This window comes from Alnus glutinosa, chromosome 3, assembly GCF_958979055.1.
Source record: "Alnus glutinosa chromosome 3, dhAlnGlut1.1, whole genome shotgun sequence".
NCBI classification, from domain to species: domain Eukaryota; kingdom Viridiplantae; phylum Streptophyta; class Magnoliopsida; order Fagales; family Betulaceae; genus Alnus; species Alnus glutinosa.
The window spans coordinates 6606925-6620525 of record NC_084888.1 but is presented as its reverse complement, the minus strand read 5'-3'; the positions used below and the strand labels follow the sequence as shown (position 1 = coordinate 6620525).

Below are 13601 nucleotides of genomic sequence, written 5' to 3'. Positions count from 1 at the left end.
TTAATGGAAAGAAATTGAGGCTAGCAATATTTGACACCACCTGTAAACTTGAAAATATATATATATATATATATATAATTTTGGTTGCTTAATTCATTTCCTTTAAGTCAAAAGTTGGGTTGATAAAGCCCCATTTTTTTATGAAATTTTCCTTCATTTATTTGTCATTTTGGTTAACCACTATTATTTTTCTAATAAAATAATAGTATTGGATTTGGCAGTTTTACAATATCAAATCTAATTGGAAATTATCAAGTAACCCGTGAAAGCGAAGTTGGCCTAAATTTTTTTAAAAAAAAAAAAGAAAAAAGGAAAAAAAGAAAAAAAAACATGTATCAAGAAGCTGACACAATGTTTACGTAAGCGAGTCATCATAATTCGTACTTTTTCTTCTTGGGTTTTCTTTTTCCCTGAATAAATTGTTATTCATGACATTGATGACATCATGCTTGTAGCATCTATCCACTCACACACTAAAATCATTTATTCAATTGGCCATCAAGTTTTAATTTCTGAAAATTCTCTCTTAACCCCCAACCTTCTCTTAATATCATAACAGCCCCGATTTCATTTATTCCTTTATTTTATTTATTTCATGTTAACCCCACACCACTTCTTTTAATTAATACATCCGACCCACTTCTTATTTAGTAAGTTAGTAACAACTTATCTAACCAATATTTTTTTTATGTCATTAATTATCACGCTAACTTATTTCTAACCACTTAAAACATTTATTACTCTAACTATTTTAATTCCATTATTACTATTTACTACTATCACACTATCATTATTATTATTTTTCATTGTTAATTTCTTATTACCTTAATCTTATTATTGATTTTTAAATATAAATTAAATATCTAAACATCGTGCTAGTTTAATTAAAATCCTTTATCACTTTAGATTTTCCCGGAACAAACATTTTTTTTTTGTATCCCCGGAATAAATTCAAAACCTAATATAAGTTCATTACTAATAAAATGAGGGCCTATGAATTAAATTCCATCGATCAATATTTATTTTCATGAATATTTATGTATTTCTCTGAACACCTCCGAGATTATTATTGTGTCTATAAAACATTATAATTTGTCCGGAGATTAAAATTTGGGGCACTCTAAGTTTCAACCTTTCCAATAAAGCTTAGGTTTTTTTTTTTTTTTTTTTTTTTTGGGACCAATTATCTCTCTCTCTCATTCATGCCCAAAAAGCTTGAGCCTTGGCTGGTCTCCTTGCTTAAAAACGTTCGAAATTAAAGGTTTCTCATTTGCTCTTTTTCTCTCTCCTCCCCCCTCTCTCGTTTTCTCTCTCATTGTTAAAGGATAGAATCATTTGTGATAAAATATTGATTTGTATCCCATAAATCAAAAAATTTAGATAATTTGATTAACGTAGATCAAGAAATCTGTTAACCATAATTCAATGGATATGTTTGTATTTGAAATTATTCAAATCACATGTAAATCTCTATAAATAGAGCCTTCAAATCAAATATCAATGAAAGATGTAGCCAATAAAACTTTAACGTGTGCATGTGGGTGATAGGCCGAACTAGGGCTAGCAAAACGGGTTCACGTGTCGAGTTTGAGTCAATCTGTTCGACTCGTTAAAGGTTAACCCTGAAATGACCCGTTTAGCTAAAAGGGTAAGACTCTTCAACCCTAACATGACCTACTTAAATAACGGGTTGACACGACACAATCCGCTTGGTTAGGGAAGATCGATGTGTTTCAAAGTGACCTCTAGCTATGAAAAAGAAAATATATGTTTAGATTTTTTGTTAGGGAGGTTTTCCTTGCGAGTTGCGGGAAACTTTTCCCAGCTTAAAGTAAAGGCAAAACTTTGTTAATTTTTTTTTTATTTTTTATTTTTATTCTTTTTGTTGCTGAATTCTGAGTTATGCTGCATTTACAAGAAAGAACTAAAGGGAAAGGTTGCAAACTTAGATGAAATAAAAGTATAAAGAAGAAGATCGAAGAGTCTCAGCTAGGAGATTGTGTAGGGACGTAGTCTTCGTGAAACAAGGCTCTAGGTGATCAGAGATAGACTGATTGATATTCGATAGGCAATTCCACGGCAATTTCTAGAAATTGCCGGATCAGCAATTTTAACGTCAACGGCCAGAATTATGCCACGTTAAGTTACATGCAAAACAAAAATTCCGACTGTCAGACCAGTTTCTTTCTTTCTTTCTATTCACTTTCTCCACGCTTCTTCTTCTCATTTTCTTGCCTTTAGTTTTTCATATTACGTATGATTTTTTTCTTCAGGGTTCAGAAAAGATAGCCATGGGTATGGGGTTCTTTGTTTGGGACCCATCTGACTCTTTGAGCTCCATCAAAGGTGTTGGAATTTCTAGTCCCAATAAATGCCAAATAAACAAGGGATCCAAAACACACAGGAGTTCCATGCTAATGAGTTTTTTTTTCTTTTTTCTTTTTCAAACGATTGTCACATATCACAGATCTGGGCTCGTCGTTGCCCAGATCTGTGCATCTTGCGATCTTTGCCGTGCCAAGACGCGCCAACTCCTATCCGCGGCTTGACGGCAGACGTAAAACGGTGTATTCCGGCGAGGAAGAGGGACTTTTTCTGGTGGTCTGGTTTTTTTTTTAGGTCTCTCTTCTTTTTCCTGTTCCGTGCTGGATCCCTTGAGAGCTGGGTTGAGAACTGTCTGAAGAAGAAGACAAGATCTGCACTTGTCACTCATTAGACTTCCTTGTACGTTCTTCTTCTTCTTCGGAGAGCTAAATGGAAGAAGAAAAAAAATGGAGAGTTTTTTTGGAGGAGAAGAGATGGGGGCTGGAGTACGGCAGAGCTGAGAGGATTCAGAAAAATTAAAAATTGAGGAGTTTTTAGAATTTTAAATCTCTTCACGCAGATCAATGACGTGGTTCCTGTTTGAGCCGTTTATATAAATAAACGGCTAATATTGTAACTATTGCTGCCACGACAATTTTTAAAAATTGCCGTGGATCTTGATCCAATCCAGTTGGGTTGGAAACCGGGTGAAAAGTGAAAACTTGATAGTCAATTTACTTCGTGTTTTATGTGTTTGTCTTGAGTTTTGTACGTAATGGTGAAACTGAAAGTAATTAATGAAGCGTTGAAAAAACTTAACCATAATCCTTTAATTTTATGTCTAATTTGTAGGTCGTGTCAATAGTTATTAGTCTTATGCCGAACCATCTTAATCTTAGTGTATAAATAATTAATGAAATGTTAAAAAAACTTAACCATAATCCTTTAATTTCATATTGAATTCGTAAGTCATGTCAATAATTGCTAGTCCTAGGTCGAATCACCTTAATCTCTATGTGTTTTTTTCTCTATATTTTATATTCAGTTTCTATGATGTCTATAGGTAACCCCAGTTTTCGATTATGTAGATTTCAATTTTTATTTTATTTTATTTTTCCATTTAATCTCTTATCGCTTTGTCTTTGATTTTCACATTATGTGAACAAAATGAGATATGAGAGTTTTTTTTTTTTTTCTTTGTTGTCTTGTTCTTGATAGTCAATATTTTGCAGATCTTCTCACTATAGATCTTGTGAGCGTACTTGTATTTGATCGGATGGGAGCAAAAAAAAAATCAATAAAAAACAAAAATAAGCAAGAAAGAAAAAAATCACCTCGTTGCTTTATTGTGCTTCACCTTTGTTGAGCTCATTTTGTCATTTTGTCGTTCTAGTTGTTATTTGGCATGATTTTGTCGCTGGGTCTCACTCAGTTCGTGAAAAAAAAGAAAAAGAAAAAGAAAAAGGAGAAGATCGGAGAGCACGAATCTCAATTTCACAAACACAAACCCTCTTTCACAATGACGCTACCTCCAACAGGCTTTGCATGCATTTATTTTATTTTTTATTTTTAAAAGTTCGTGTTTCAAGGAGTGAAAAAAAAGAAGAAAAAAAAAAAAGTTCAAGAGGCATATGTGTAGCCCGCGTACCTATTTCAGGCCCATAATTAGCATCGTTTCGGCCAAAAGAAGCCAATGTCCAAATTCCGGCCAAAGTCTCCGATGTCAAAATTTTGGCCAAAGTCGTCGAGGTCAAAATCCGGTCAAAGTAACCAATACCAGTCAAAACTGTCAAAGTCAAAGTTCCAGTTATAGCTAGCAACCGATGTTCCAATTCAGAACATAGTAGCCATTCTTCAGTTATTTGATGTTCAAGATCAATGATCACTAACGACCGTTCGTCTTGCTGGGTCATGTTAAATGATAGAAATCTTTTGTGATAAATGTTGCTTTGAATTTCATAAATCAAATAATTTCGATAATTTGATTACCGTAAATTAAGAGATTTGTTAACCTTAATCAAAGGGATATGATTGTATTTGAAATTATTCAAATCACATGTAAAACTCTATAACTAGAGCATTATACTCAAATCAAATATCAAAGAAAGATATAGCCAATAAAGCTTTAGGATGTGGATGTAGGCGATAGGTCAATTCACCTTAATCTTTGTATTTTTTATCTTTCATTTATCTCTTTATTTTATTATTAGTTTCTATACTTCTTGGCTTGGCTGTATGCCAAAAGAAAGGAAAGAGGCTAAGATTCTTACCAAATGGCTCAAGCCTTGTCCTCCTTTCTTAAAAAACCCCAAAGGTCTCTCCTTTTCTCTTTTTCTCTCCCTCCCTCTCTTTCGTTTTCTCTCTCCTTGATTGCTGGTAGCCTGGTACGCGGGCGAAATGGAAGGAAATGGGTTATCTGGGGTTTTTAAACCCTAAACCCCTAGCCTTTTGCGTTGTGGACACATCTGCTTTGCATGTATGGACAATCTTGTTCAAATGAAGGAAAATTAATCTACTTTCTATTTTTTTTCTTTTCAAAAAAATATTCCCAAATGATATGTCACAATCATATGAGACGGTATCTTATATATATATTTTTTGCACATTTCATTTTTAAATCTACTTTTTGATTTATGGGACCTACAAATTTAATGGTAGATTTGAAACGTATGAAGATATACAAAAAAATATATAAAATATGTAAGTGTATCATTTCTCATTAACTTTTAGGAAATTTTTTTTGGTAAGTATAACACTTCTCACACATGAATCGTGTCCAGTGGAACAGGGGAGATTTTTCTCGCGAAAACAGGGGATTTCAAATATTACGAAATGGCCGGAGAAGTTGACCCTTTTCAAAAAAAATGAATCATGTCCAATTCAAATGATTTCACATAATCTCTCATGGCAAGGGTTTTACATTGGAGGAAAAAAATTGATTAATGATTATACGGAGAGATTGTATGGTACCAAAAATATCACATACTAAATAATTAAGAGAAATGATTGTTTTACAACTTTTTTATTTTTTATTCTTATTTTTATAATCAACCATATATTAAATCTGTTTTTTTACATGTGGACCCTGAATATCCGATAGTTGATCTTAAAGTCCACAGCAAGAAAGAAGAAAAGTGAAAATGGTTTATCTTTCCACTAATTAATAGAACTAAAAAAATACTTTTTTCTTTATTTTATTTTTATTTTGCATGCTCTTTATCGGTGGCATTAATTTGGAATATAAAGTACTCATAAAATATATAAAAAAAAAAAAGTGCAAAAAAAATGTACAAACAGCAGTACTATCCATATATAAAACTAGAACACATAATATACACTAATTAATCTTACTATAAATCTAACACATATATATATATATATATCTTAAAGGCTAACCTTCCGCTTGCACTTCTGTTCTTGAATAGCCTCGCTCGAAATATTAACCGTCAAGGTGCAATTCATTTTCACAACAACATGTCTCTTAATTATACCCAAAATTTTCACCCTCCCTGGTACTCTTGAATAGCTGCTCATGGTCAACAGCCCTGAGCTCACGTCCGCTGGCAAATTTGGACTGGACACTAGCCGGTCCGTGATGATATCAACTGTGATATTCATTTGCATGGTTCGCTGTGCCTTGGCCTGCCCCGGAGGCCCTCGGGCATCACCGACCACCGTCCCGTGGTAAAACAAAGTTGTGGTGGTGTTGCTATATTTGAAGGATGCCACGTTCGGATTTTTCACCGACACGTCGGCTGTCAGGGACATGTTCACCCCGGGCTTAGGAATAGTCGTGTTGTTGATTAGCTCCAACCGCGTGACTGTCACCCCGTTCATTTTTATGATAGGATCCTTCACGCGGAAAACGGTGAATATTAGGATTACGATCACCACGGCTAGGATTAGCACGAGGGCTGTGATGTACCCGCAACATTTGATGCACCGCTTACGCCGGATTTTTTGTACTAGTAGCTTGGTCTCATCGCTGTCGCTGCTCATGCTGTCCGTGGCTGGGGCTAGTGGCCTGACCTGGTCCTTCTCCACCATGGCTAGAGGTTGTGTTTAGTGGTCCGGGGAGTTGTTGGGGGGGGAGGGGTTTGGGAAGAGTCTAGTCGTGCTTTTATAAAGAAAGTTAGGTTGTAAAGTGAGTGGGGAATTGCTTATTTTCTACAAATTGCTGATTATTTTGTGTTTTGTTCTGCCCAATTACTTTTCAGGTTGTTGAATATTGAATTCTGGGTCATTTTTAAGGGAGCTTTTTTGACTTTTGCTTGTTTTTTTTTTGTCTATACATGTGCAGAAGATATTATAAGCTAGATATGAATGATGTTCACATTTATTTTTGCAAGCTTTAAAAGATATTTCTCTTAATTTGATTTGTCCAATGGTGGGGGCCTGAAAGCAACGGATCGATCTGTTTATGTAAATTGAATTTTGTGTTAATGTAAAGTACAATAAGTCCGGCAAGGATCCAAGCCGTCCGTTTCTTGCATCTAAAAGTTTGAAAAATGCTATTTATTAAAAATGTACCATCTTATCGATGAGCTAGAATTAAATATATTTTAATCAAGATTTTGTGCTTTATATTGTAAAAAGGTTTGAGCCAAAGACTGTCTTCTAATTTTATGGAGAAAAAAATATCTCTTAAAAAATGAAGAACAAATTTTTTGAGAGAAAAATTATTATTTTTGACACTAATAATTATTATTATCTTCATATAAAATCCATCCAATACACAGGCTTTCTCACTGGGAAAAGGAAATTAATGGGAATGTCAATTTATGGTGGAGCATACCTTTGATGATCAGATCAAATCATCAAATAAATAAATAAATAAATCCACGAGATAACTATTTATTTCGTGGATTTGACAAAAAATAGTCACCAACGTAATTATTATGCTTAAGTGCGACGCCACCAACCACTGCACACTTTGTCCTTTACATTTAATAACGACGGAACAACCTTCCCTCGCCGGCGTTTCTTTTTTCAACGATATCATTCTATTTTCAATAATATCATGTCTGATTTGTGATATTTACTGTACTTCCAATTCATTTGTCCCAATAAATTTATGATATTTACTGTACTTTAATATTGGCAGATTTATAAAGTAAAAGAGTTTATAAGAGACTCACATGTCCCAATAAATTTTACCTATCCAAACAGTAAATTTCATATAAACTCTTTCAAATTATCTGTCAGAATTGATAATTGTCATAAATCCTTATTTGTTATGAGTTTATCGTTCCTGTTAAGTAACTACGTACTGTAGTAAATGACATACCAAGGCGTCTCTTTCATTAGGTTAAGGCCCCAGATAAAATTAAATTAGGACTCCAAACAATAATTATAATAAAGGTTCTTTCCATAAAAAATAAAAAATAAAATTTTAAGGCTCCAATTATGATAAAAAAAAGTTAGTAAATATTATCTATGAGAAATTCTATTTCATATTACTTGGTACTATGCATCTCCCATCTATCTCAGTTTATTATTTTATCAAATCAATTATTAAATGTATAGGACTTACACGTGAATCTCATCCATCTCATAATTGATGTATTATGAAAATTATTATATACAGTTGTTAATTATAGCTCAATTAGTCGCAAGAATTTTGAAGTCAGTAGGCTATGATTATATATATGAAGGCTATTTTTCTTTAAGTAGGAGATTAAAGTATTGAATATCAGCTATGAAAATAAGTTGGCTAGTTCTCATGGAGATTCGTTGTGAATTATTGTGACGCTGTGCAATATATATGATCCTATATAACTATAATTAGGTGTTTGGATGCGGTAATTTTTGAGAATTTTAAAAGATTACTTCACTTAATAGAGGGAATTTGGATACCCAAGAGAATGTGAATTTCCCATTTACTTTTTGCTGGGAATGTGGATTCCCTCCCCTAGAGAGGTGAGAATCCACATTCCGTTGGCCTTGAAACGGATTTTTTTTTTTTTTTTTTTAATGACAAAATGCTCACATTCGACTACCAAAAAAATAAAATAAAAAATATTAGTAATTATCTTTTACCCCCATTAACTACCAGCAATTGTCAACATGCCCCCATAAACTGACACATCGACTAAAAGAGAGTATCCAACTACCATCTTTACATATTTTGGCCAATTCCGTCAGTCTAATTCATGTAAAAACTTAAACGCTCTAACTCAATTTTAAAAATGACCTAAATACCCTCATCTAACAAAAAAAAAAAAACACTGAAGGAAAAGAGGTGGCGGCAGCCACCCCCTGAGGTGGCCGGGTGCCTTGCGAGCCACCCCAAAGGCCGTTGGTGGCCCACAAGCCACCCCGAAATGCGCCGCCACCCTAGAAAAAAAAAAATAGGGTGGCCGCGAGCCACCTCTAGGGTGGCTCTCGGTCACCTCGAAAGCTGGGTAGCCACGCAACCACTGTAGAAAAGACCGTGCGGCCACCCCTTAGGTCGGGGGTGGCCGCGAGCCACTTTGGAGGTGGTTCGCGTGCCACCCCCTTCACCAAAGAGGGTGGCTGCTACCCTTAGGTTTTTTTTTTTTTTTTTAAAAAAAATATTAATCTAAATATTTTTTTATTAATTACTTTGGAAGACATTTTGGTCTTTAAACCAAAATTAACGCTAAAAGGCATATTCCGTCCAAGTTAACCGGATTCCTTGACGGAATGGGCCAAAGTATGTAAAGATGGTAGTTGGATACTCTCTTTTAGTCGAAGTGTCAGTTCATGGGACATGTTGACAATGGCTGGTCCCCCAAAAAAGAAGAAGCTTTTCTTGGCGTTTATTTTGTGTCAGGAAGTAGATATTAAAAGTCAATAAATCTTTCCTGACCTTTAATTCCTTACCTAAGACTTAAGTCACAGCACCTTAATGGCAGGAATTTTAAATTATATACATGACATTAAATTATAATATTCTGGCACATATTTAAACACCAAAAAATTGTTACAATTTTCCTGGCAAATAAAATTATGTGCCAAGAAAGTTGAACATTCCAGGCCCATTATAAAACACCGAGAATTATTCTTTTGTTACCTGACATTTTCCAACAATATGCCACAATAGAAAATTATCAACCCGACATTTGTTATAAATGTCAAGATAAAAATGCCAAAAAGTGCCTTTTTTTTTTTTTTTTTTTCCTTCTTTTTTGTAGTGTTCCCTTACCTATATATTTTTATTGTTAGATTATGTTAGATTATATTATGTTATGTGATAAGCGTTGAATGTTGCACATTCAAACCCCTTAACTTGCATATGTTAATTCCGTGGCATTGTTATTTGTTTGATTTTGTGTTGTTTTATTGTTTTCAGGTTGTAAATAAAGATGCAATTAATTCTATTAATTTTGGGCTTAAAGTACACTTTGAGAAGACCTAGAAGATATTAGTAAGCTTAACCAATCATAATAGAAGACATATATAATGTAGTTAAGTTTAATCAAATAAAGTGAAGAATTAAATCAGAATTTCTCCACTAAGAGTCAAAATCGGATTGGATTCAAATTTAGATTCTGCACATGTCTCAATGTTTTGATCATAACTTATGGCTCAGATATTGGATTGCAATGAAATTGGTGGCGTTGAAAAGCTAATAAAAAATAAAATAAATATATCATAAATAGCTTTTTCCTAATTCAGACATTTACTATGCCAAAATTACCCTGCAATAAAAGACCGTAATTCTAGATGAATTTGGAATCATTTTCCTACTTGGATTGAAGTTTCAATCTCATACTTGAACAAGAAGACTCAACAGACAATTTTTCTGTAATTTCAAGAGCTTCTAGGTCTCTCATAGTCTCTATAAATAGACCCCTAAGCTTCAAGAGAATGTGTGCTTGTGCTTAGCTTTAGATATAAAATTCTTCTTGGAGGCTTGACAAGTTAAAAATGAGAAGAGCATGGTAGGAGGTCATCCCTGCACCACGATGAGCGGCTAAATTCTTACAAGGGTGTTGATGTAGTCCTTTCTAACTAACAATGGTTTAATTGTATTTTAATTTGGTATTTTCTATATGGATGATGGTTGTATGACTGTGAGAATTTATCTTAATATTTATATTCAATCATTATGAATTTCTTATATTGTCTTAAAAAGTCTTTTATATTGATTGAACTCAATCTTTCATAGTTTCTGTGATTATGTAAATGATTGTTATACAACGGTTTTAATTGACATATAATCAATAAGGTTAGATAGACCATGCCTAGGAAAGACGGATTGTACTATTCGATTGATGGAATTTAGGTAGACAGTTCGTATCAACCGAAGATGGGTTATACTATTCGATTGATTGTGTGTATCCTATTAAAGACGTAGTTAATCCATACCTAGGGATGACGGGTTATACCACATCTTAGTGGTTAGGTGGACGGTTCGTGCCAACCGAAGATGGATTATACTTATTCTTTATAAATAATTTATTGACTATTCGAGTGAGACGAGCCCTATACATAGTATGAATTTTCCTTATTAATTTATTATTGACCATTGTTATGTGGTGAGTGGTGAAATCAATCACATATTCTTTATCTCATCACAACTCTCTTTCTTTTTATGTCTTTTACTTTTATGTATTTATTTTTAGAAAACAAAAACCAAATCAAACATCTTTTTAATTAAGTTATATTTAATCTTGAAAAACTTGATAGCAATTCCTGCAGTCCTTGAGGTTCGACACCCTCTCTATAGCTTTATCCTACAAGGACTTGTCCTATTGCGAGTGGTTATTTATTATTGATATATTTTTGTAAACAAAAGACCACATCATTATGTATTGTCCCACATGGGTTCACTACAAAAAAACTGTTTTTTAGTGACATGCATTTAGTGGCCTTTTTGGCGGTCTGACACGCCACTAACTGTTAGTGGCACTTTTGACACGCCACTAATCAGTTCGTCAGTAATTTTCATTTAGTGGCATGTCTAAGTTGCCACGCCCCTAATTAGTGGCGTGGCAAATTTGGCCACGCCACTAATTGTGGCGTGGCAAAAAAAAAAAAAAATGGATTGATTGAACAAGATACAGAGATGCAATGAATGAATGAACAAGATACAGAGATGCACTTCTTCACACTATACATGACAGTTTTTTTATATTTTCATTTAATGACCTTTTCCTTCGTCTTCATTCAAAATGCGGTTACGGAAATCACCCACCACAATAATTAATGCAGATTTCTACTATAAACATAATTAGATATAGCCATTTTACAATATTAATTTCCATCTTGAAGCCATTCAATTCAACCCTTCCCCACACCTTTTTCTTCTAAAGGAAAAAACTAAAAATGAAAGGAACAAAAAGAAAAAAATTACAAGAATATAATTAGTGAACAAGCCGGAAATGACAGCTTCAGAAGTTCGGCTTCTTTTCTGCCTGAACCTTAGTGATCACCGGAATTTGAGTTGAGAAAGCCTCCACTTTCGGACTGCTTTTGTCCAAACCCACCCACCAGGTACCCGATTGAGACCACCAACCCTCTGAAAATTTCACGTTTGATCCGCCCTCTCTTCGGCGGCTGTGGGAGGCTCTCGTCGTATGTGTTCTTGGGTTTGATTTTGTGAGTGTCAGTTTTGTGAAGTGGGTATGCATAATTTTGAAGCTAAAGAGAGAGAGAGAGAGAGGGGGTTGGAGAAACAGAGAAAATTTCACGAAGCTTGGAGTCTGTCACTGCACAGAGAGAGAGAGAGAAGATAAGAAAGAAGATAGAAAAAGTAGAGGAAAAGAGAGAAGATATTTTAGAAGGAGAAATGGGGGGAAAACCAAAATAAATAGGGGGTGAGTTAGCGGGAGTGGAAGAAAAAAGTTGGGGGGAAACAAAAAATTTAGTGGCGTGTGACACCTGACACGCCACTAAATTTTGTGGCGTGTTTGGATAACATGCCACAAAATTGTAGCGTATCTGACTGACACGCCACAAAATTGTGGCATGTCTGACTAACACGCCATTAAATTAGTGGCGTGTCGGTCCAACACGCCACTAGACATGCCACAAATTAGTCGCCGCTAATTATTTTAGTGAGGTGTTACTTTTTAACACGCCACTAATTAGTGAGGTGTCAAAAAGTATTTTACTGTAGACACGCCACTAAATGAAGAGTTTTTTGTAGTGGTTATTGACATGTATCTTTGTGATTACTAGCCTATATATATAGGTCCCTCATGTATAACATTATGTGTGATTCAATATACAACTTTTCTCTCAACATGGTATCATAGCACAGGTTCTGAATCACCCTTATTTTTATGTTTTTTTTTTTTTTTTGGTCTCTTCAAGCAATTTTTCGGCGCCGCCATACCTCATCGCTCTGTCTTCCTCGGTTCTTCTTCTTCCAGTCCTTATTTCGAGCTGGTGCATATACCCCTCGAAACCTTGGGACACAACTGTGTCAGAGCCGTCGAGAACAGCCCGATCAGAGTCTTCACACTCCGCCACGCGCTGTCTGAAGATTCTGCCACCTAACGCTATTGCCGTCCCGCCGCCAGCCACTATAGCCGTTCAATCGCTTCTGTTGCCACTTAGATTGATAGATCAGCTGCATTCCTGCTCAGAGCCACCCATAACGTCCCAATCCAACGGAGGACATGCCTCTACCCGCCAGTAGAAGCTTTTTGCCTCCTGGTTCATGCGTCCACGCACTGCCTCCAGTCGCGCGTGTCTCACATGTGCCAGTCTCCTTCTGTTGTGCCACGTTAGCCTAGCACCATGTCAGCCCTAGTGGCACGTTAGCCCTGGTGGCACGTCAGCTCTACTGCCACGTCAGCACCTGTTGACCGTTGACTTTGACCACTGCATCAGTTGACCAAGTGTTTCTTACTTATTTTTTAGTTATGATTTCATTTTTCTGGTCTATTTCTGCATTTGACATCTCCAGATGGCACAAAACGTAATTCTTACTCATATTCATGCTACATTGGATGGCACAAACTACATTGTTTGGTCTCAATCTATGCGAAGTTTTCTCAAAGGCCGTAAACTCTGGCTTTATGTGACTGTGGATATCCCCAAGCCAACTAAAGTCATTGTTGAAACTGATGACACTTTCCACAATAGTCTTATTGACTGGGACAGCAAACATCATCAGATTCTTACATGGTTTCGTAACACCACCATTCCTTCTATTGCGACATTATTTGGCAGCTTTGATAATGCTTAGGGTGCTTAGGATATGCTTGCTTTTCGTTACTCTCCTGTTAATGGTTCTCAGGAGTACCAGCTTATTATTGATCTCTATCGTCTGAAGCAAGAGCCAGATCAAACTATTACTGACTTTTTTGCTCGCATGCAAT

The 13601-nt window shown here is 35.2% G+C and overlaps 1 protein-coding gene across 1 annotated transcript; it reads right to left on the bottom strand.

Moving 5' to 3' along the window:
* Positions 1–5566: 5566 nt before the first annotated feature.
* On the bottom strand, positions 5567–6421 carry LOC133864309 (uncharacterized). Its single transcript, XM_062300596.1, has one exon. The coding sequence runs from the start codon at positions 6349–6351 to the stop codon at positions 5689–5691; it is 663 nt and encodes a 220-aa protein (XP_062156580.1). The 5' UTR covers positions 6352–6421; the 3' UTR covers positions 5567–5688.
* Between the last annotated feature and the right edge of the window lie 7180 nt (positions 6422–13601).

What these genes read in the sequence shown, in the direction of transcription:
- LOC133864309 (XM_062300596.1), bottom strand. Translation starts at nt 6,351, where the DNA reads ATGGTGGAGAAGGACCAGGTCAGGCCACTAGCCCCAGCCACGGACAGC.